The sequence below is a fragment of the Anastrepha ludens genome, chromosome 2 (genome assembly GCF_028408465.1).
Source record: "Anastrepha ludens isolate Willacy chromosome 2, idAnaLude1.1, whole genome shotgun sequence".
Lineage (NCBI taxonomy): Eukaryota > Metazoa > Arthropoda > Insecta > Diptera > Tephritidae > Anastrepha > Anastrepha ludens.
The window spans coordinates 107,963,399-107,970,195 of NC_071498.1; the positions used below are offsets into that span (position 1 = coordinate 107,963,399).

At 33.5% G+C, this 6,797-nt stretch overlaps 1 protein-coding gene across 3 annotated transcripts; it reads left to right on the forward strand.

Moving 5' to 3' along the window:
- The first annotated feature begins 500 nt into the window (after positions 1 to 500).
- On the forward strand, positions 501 to 6,280 carry LOC128855053 (GTP-binding protein SAR1). 3 transcript variants are annotated; one of them, XM_054089637.1, is made up of 6 exons: positions 501 to 857; positions 1,592 to 1,704; positions 2,195 to 2,314; positions 2,376 to 2,441; positions 5,354 to 5,589; positions 5,656 to 6,280. In XM_054089637.1, the coding sequence occupies exons 2-6, from the start codon at positions 1,662 to 1,664 to the stop codon at positions 5,770 to 5,772; spliced, it is 582 nt and encodes a 193-aa protein (XP_053945612.1). In that variant the 5' UTR covers positions 501 to 857; positions 1,592 to 1,661; the 3' UTR covers positions 5,773 to 6,280. The 3 variants fall into 3 exon arrangements, with proteins under 3 accessions (XP_053945612.1, XP_053945614.1, XP_053945613.1); XM_054089639.1 differs by lacking the exon at positions 501 to 857 and adding an exon at positions 930 to 1,033; XM_054089638.1 differs by lacking the exon at positions 501 to 857 and adding an exon at positions 1,056 to 1,192.
- The last annotated feature ends 517 nt before the right edge of the window (positions 6,281 to 6,797 follow it).

Below are 6,797 nucleotides of genomic sequence, written 5' to 3' on the forward strand. Positions count from 1 at the left end.
GGAGGAGCTCGGCCAAACACTTAACAGAAGTGTACGCGCCAATTTTTTTATTTTTTAATATATCGCCACAAAATTGCATGGTTTTAGCTGAATGAAGCATTTCGTAATCAGGTAGACTGGGAACAATGATACATGAAAACCAAAACTTGATCATTTGTAATAATTTTGATTTAACTGATTAACTCCAGTTGCTAAATTGTTACAGTTTTCTTCAATATATGTACTTACTTCAAAAAAGCTATAGTTTGAAACAATTATTACAAAATATTTATTTCGGTTTTCTTATTAGCCGGGTTAGGCCAATTGGCCTATTTATGGACGCATTTTGTATTTACATGAACAAAAATTGCGGATTTAGGTATAGTCGGACTATTATAGACGGAAGAATAAATAGCACCTATGTACTGAACGAAACTTTACTATGAAATGACATTTATATTACCATTTGTGATGCAAAGGAAAAAGCAAGACAACGCTATGTGTAGCACGCAAAGTCACTTCTTCGCTTAAGCAGTGAAACAACGAAGCAAAGCAAATTATCGCATTTTATTTTGTGCTCTTATTGAATTTTAAGTGGAAAGCAAGTTCAAAGCGAGCACGAGGAAGAAAATACTTTTGAATTGAATTTTGCTTTGCTGTCGTGTCGTTGTCGCTGTCGTCGTCGTCGTTTCCACCTCCGACTCCGTCGCCTTTGCCTATTCCTTTGTCCGCAGCCGTCGCCGTTGTCGTTGTCATCGCCTTCGTCTTTCTTTTGTAGTGTAAAAGAAAACGCTGAAACACGGTAAAAGGCGAGGATAAATTAAAAGTTTTCAATTATTCCGTGAAAATTTTTAATTTTATTGTAAATTATTTATAAGGTAAATATTCGAAACCACGACCGATCTTAGATGTGTTGTGAAGTATGAAAAGTGTAGTGTCGAAAGTGTGAAGTAAAAACGTGTGCCAACTAATAGTGGCTGTTGAATTGATATGATTTGTATCACAGTGATTGGGCGCACCTAGTTAAATCACTATTGTGCTGTCTACTTATAAAGTAAGCCAGGGAAGAGTAAAAACAGAGCACAAATTTTCCACAGATAGTTTTGGTACATCATTTTTTATTAAAGGGTGGGCTGTGGAATTACTATTCGAACTTCCTAGTATCATTTTCCAACGACATCTCTGGCAATTGGTGACGAAACAAAAAATATTTGTGAGTGCAAAGAAAGTTTCCGCATACAACCTTATCTGTGCTTTGTGTGTGACCTTGTCCCACTGCTTGAAAGTTGCTCCTACACCACTTACTTCCTCTTTTACCAGTAAAACTCCGCATCTGATCTAGAGTATTTGCAGAATAGGAATCTGATGTCAATACCGCTTTTAGGGTGAATAAGACGTAGATGCATTTATTTTTTTCTAATTAGCTACGGACAAAGTTCAGATTTTCATTGAACCATTTGCACATTTTTACAATATCATTTTATTCTATTCTCGTTCGAAATATTTTGCCAAAGTATTGTTAAAAAACTGTGTAAAGACGGCACATCTAATAAATGTACATTATATTAATCTTATGTATTACATTTTGATCTAAATATATTTCTCGTTACAGAATAATACAAGTAATTTATACGTACTTGTAATACCTTTTCCTGTGTTTCTACAAATAAAAAGCTATCAAAATGTTTATCTGGGATTGGTTCACTGGTGTCCTAGGATACTTGGGTAAATATTAAAAAAATTGGTTCTATGTAATTGTTTAAATATAAAAAATTTTAAGGATGTTTGTTTTTAATTATTGCCAACGGGGCACAGAGCGAATGCGTAATATATTAAAATGTAATAGATACGTATAGTATATTAAAATTGCCAAACATAAAAGGCATATTGTAAAATTGTTAATTATGTATGAGCCAAAATCAGCCATACATAGCAATGACAAGCACATATGCGAGTGTCAACTAGTCAACTTATGTAAATTCTTCTCAATGTTGACGAGTACAATAATATTTCGCTTTTTGTTTAATACTTTTTATGACATAATACATGCTTACGTTCAAGTAAACTTTTTAATCTTTATTGACCTCACTGGAACGTTAAAAACATTAATTCCAAACGTTCAGCATCGTTATTCACAGTGTCTTTATACATATTTAGATTTTCTCTTTTTTTTTAATTATATCACAAATGAACTCTGTCCCTTTCTCTAACGCAGGTCTGTGGAAGAAGTCTGGTAAGCTATTGTTCCTTGGTTTAGATAACGCCGGTAAAACAACATTATTGCATATGCTCAAAGATGATAAGCTAGCACAGCACGTACCAACTCTACATCCCAGTAAGTATACATGCATGAGCTTGAAATGTTAAATTTGTTTAAATTTTACCTATAACTGCAGCATCAGAAGAACTGTCAATTGGTAACATGCGATTCACCACGTTCGATCTGGGGGGTCACACTCAAGGTAGGTATATGATTTAGGTTTAACGGTAATTAAAAAAAAAACTTGTAACGTGTGCCCGAATTCAATGTAAACCTGCGACAGTTCTAAAATAATTAGAAATTGTCATTGTTGTTGTTGTTGTAACAGTTCAGTAGAGCCTGCTAGTGTGGTGTAGTTACTGATCGTCGTTGTCCTCGAAAGCAAAGGCAACTAAAAGTAGCTGCATATTTTTTAGAGCTAAATTTAATGCATATCTGGAAATTTATTTTTCGTTTCATTCTTTGTTCAATTCATGCACGTCTTTTTCATTTGTAATAATAAGTCAAGTTATATCAATGCATATCAGCAAACATACCTACTTACATTCAAATAGACGTTCAGTATGCAGATAAAAGCACACATCACGTACGCTTAGCATGCAGATAAAACAACACATTACGTATGATAACAGCATTTAATGAATAAGAAGGGAAGATTCGGACACAACAAATGAGTTATTACCTAGAATTTAATAATTAGTTCTTTATCTGTCGATATGAATTGCTCAAAGTAACAGTTCTAAGTGTTGCGAATCCTAATGCCCCAAAGTTTGGTTTCCATTATGCTATATTTAATCAACGACAATATTTTTATCAATCGAAAAACCCAGATGTTTTCCAACAATGGGATGATTAAAATCAATCATAAGTATATTTTTAGGTAAATATTTATTATTTAAATAGATGTATTTTCTTATCTTAAGTGGAGTGTATTCCAGTAAGAATTGTATATGGTTTCAGTTAATTTCTCTATTTGCAACCGATAGCCTTGCAGGTTGTCTTACTTTATACCTTAGTCTACTTAGACAAAATTGATATATAGTCGATTGAACAAATCTACTTAGACAAAATTGATATATAGTCGATTTCATTTGCTTTATATAATGGGCCTTTTAAATGAAGTTTGATCGATTTTTTCCTCCAGTTTGTAAGCGAGGAAGTAGTTTTTTCATGATTTTGCCCACCGATTTTCATATCCCATCTCCTACTGACAAAGACCAAACGAATAGTTAACTCCGAAAACCTCGATTACGGCAGCTGCAACAAATTTTGTAATTTTCCAAAAGCAATTTTAAGATCAATGTAAAAAATGTATGACCTGATACTTCCTATACCGTTCATTTTTTTAAACAAAATATTTAAGCATATACATATGTATGTATGCATATATGTATACTTGAAAATGATATGCGCATTAAAAGGCAAGTCATTGTTGTATGTATGTTATTATTTTTGTAATTGATAAGGTATATAAATTTTATAATATATAAAAAACATATCACTATGATTTTCATAGATTTTTCTTTTTTTTTGCCGTATCAGTGGTTGTTACAAATTTAAACTAACAATATACTTAGTCCTGCCATAAGTTCTGTTACAAATTAAGTTCGTTATAGATATGAAATTATAATACTTTTTTAATGAAGTTAGCTTTATTTATTCATGGAAATATTAAAAAAAAAATAATTTTCATTCGAAATGGTCACCATTTGCTTTTACACAAGCTTTCAAACGATTAGGCCATTCAGTTATTGCAGCACGCACGGTTTCCATGGATATTCGTTTGAGACTCTCAAAATTTTTGTGAGATCTTCGACAGGCCATGTTCTCTAATTCTGACTACAAAATGTAGTCCAATAGATTCAGATCCGGACTTCCAGACAGCCAATCTTCTGCGGCTATGAGCCCTGGAATATTGTTTTTTAGCCACTGCTGGGTGGTTTTGGTTTATGGGCTGGAGCGAAATCTTACGGGAAGATCCAACGCTCTCCATTGAAGAGAGTACTGTTCAACTGCTTCACCACGCCTTCTAAGACATCCTCCTGATGCACTTTTGCCCCTGTCTTAACCCATTTTTCGCAGAAATTATGAGATATATCGCCTTTAAAAGACACTTCCCACCAAACCACACGGGGGCTGGATGGTGTGCCCGCTGAACCCTTGTAGCAACATTTTTTGCGTCTTTAGAAGTTTGAAGAGAGATTTTGTCGTTTTGCTTATTAAAAACTTCTCCAACAGTGAAAATTTTCTCATCTGTGAAAAGAATATGTTCATGGCCGTTCACCGCGTGCCACCGAAGAAGCTACTTGCGTCTGTCGAGTCTAATTTTCTTCAAGTGCGTTGTCAAAAGATGACCAGTTGACCGACGGAAGGCTTTCAAATGGAGATCATCTCTAATTAGTCTTGACAGGGATCTGGCCGACACATTCATTTCCCTGGACATGAAACACACAAATGTTTTTAGAAAATTGCATTTGTAATTTCTAAATAGAGTAAATGAAGTTGTTACGATTTGTTTTTGTCTTTATGTTATGAACTGAAAATAAATTGCATTGTCTCCATAGCGGAGCCGTCGATTTTGAAGATACATTTTAAATGGATCTGCTAGAGTGCCGCAAAAAATAGGTACTTATCTAGTGCGGAAATACTTTGATGTACATATTTTATTAAGCTTAATTTTTGAAAACAATTCGGAATAGTTGAATAGTTTTTTTATTTTATATTTTGTTTCGCAACTTTAATGCTTTATTCATATCAATAGTTTAATTGGGATAGGCAGGATTTTGGAGATTTAAATTTTTTTACGAAATAAATGCATTTCGTTGTGTACCAAGACTCGGCAAATTTATATACAATATTAAAAAAAAAAGTTAATTTTTGAAATAATAATTCAACTCACGTATTTGACCCCTTGTGATAACTATAGTTATTAGAATTAAATGTGTAAGTTATGCCTATATACAATTAAATTTGCCATTTATATAAGCTAATCGGATTTCCAAAATATTTTCTTGATCTCAGTTATGTCTCAAAAAGTATTTAGTTATCTAAAATTTGTCCAACTTAACTCTTGTATTAAATAACAAACTATGTATTTCAATATATTCCATATAGCACGTCGCGTTTGGAAGGATTATTTCCCTGCGGTGGACGCAATTGTATTTTTAATAGATGCTTGGGATCGTGGTCGCTTCCAAGAGAGTAAAATCGAATTAGATTCATTGCTAACAGATGAAGCGCTCTCAAATTGTCCCGTGTTAATTTTGGGTAACAAAATCGATAAACCAGGTGCCGCAAGCGAAGACGAGCTTAGAAACGTCTTCGGTCTCTATCAGTTGACAACCGGCAAGGTGAGTTAATGAAATGTTTGCACATCTTTATAAAGAAACTATTATATTTTTGTGTTTAATTTTTAGGGTAAAGTGCCACGTTCGGAGTTGCCAGGACGCCCACTGGAATTATTCATGTCTTCAGTACTGAAGCGACAAGGCTACGGCGAAGGTTTCCGTTGGTTAGCGCAGTATATTGATTAAAAATAATTCACAACTTTCAAACTAAAATTAAAATAAAGTCGGATATGTGGCACTTTTACACAATACAACAATCGCCAAGAAATCAGTCAATAAAATCGCAAATAATTCAAGGAATTCAAACCGAGAATTAAGAAATGCTATTACGATTTAATTATAATCTTCAAGTAGGGAAACCAACTCAGACATTCATGAAATCTAAGTTAAAATCAGTGTCGAAGCAAAATGCGGATAAAAAAATTCGGGTAAAGCAATGTGAGGGAAACGGTTAAATTTAAAATAAGCATAGCTTAAACATGAATCATTACGCAAAAGTACAGAAACCCGACAACCAAGAAAAAACATCCTAAGCGCTTGGAAGGTAGTATGTATTTTTTAATTCTAAACGGTAATGCAAGCGGATATTTACCATTTCAATACCATTTCCAAAACTTTCGCTCTAAGTTAGCTGCAATTTGTCTAATTTTTGTTTAGAATTTCCAAATAAACAATTTTATAAAATCTACAATGATTTACTGTCTTCTTAATATCATAAGCATAAGATGTTTATGAGCGTGTTTGGGTATTCTCATTTTCTTTTCAAGATATTGAAAGGTAAAAGTAGTAAATAATTTAATTTTTTATAATATATATGTTTACATTAAAAAAATGCATCGGCAATTTTTTGATGATGTCACGACACACATTTGCTTACTTGTACCTAACTTATTTTTGTATACATTCGCAAAAACACAAAATTTCATATCCAACATACATATCTGTAGGTTTTAGGAATAAAGAATCGTCTTGACCTTCTACCCGTGAAGCTGATGTTGCATACATTCCCCCCATAAATTTTGGGGGATGCTGACATTAACAGTCCTTAACCGGATATAAATCCGGGTCGTTCCGGTAACATAGAACCGATTAAATATTAATAGTTTCGTTGTAGTGACGTAGATTTATGGCGGGGTCGTTCCGGTAACGTTGAACCGACTGGCGTGGTAACGACATACTTGCCACTGAAATAATTTAAATTCCGGCGGAAG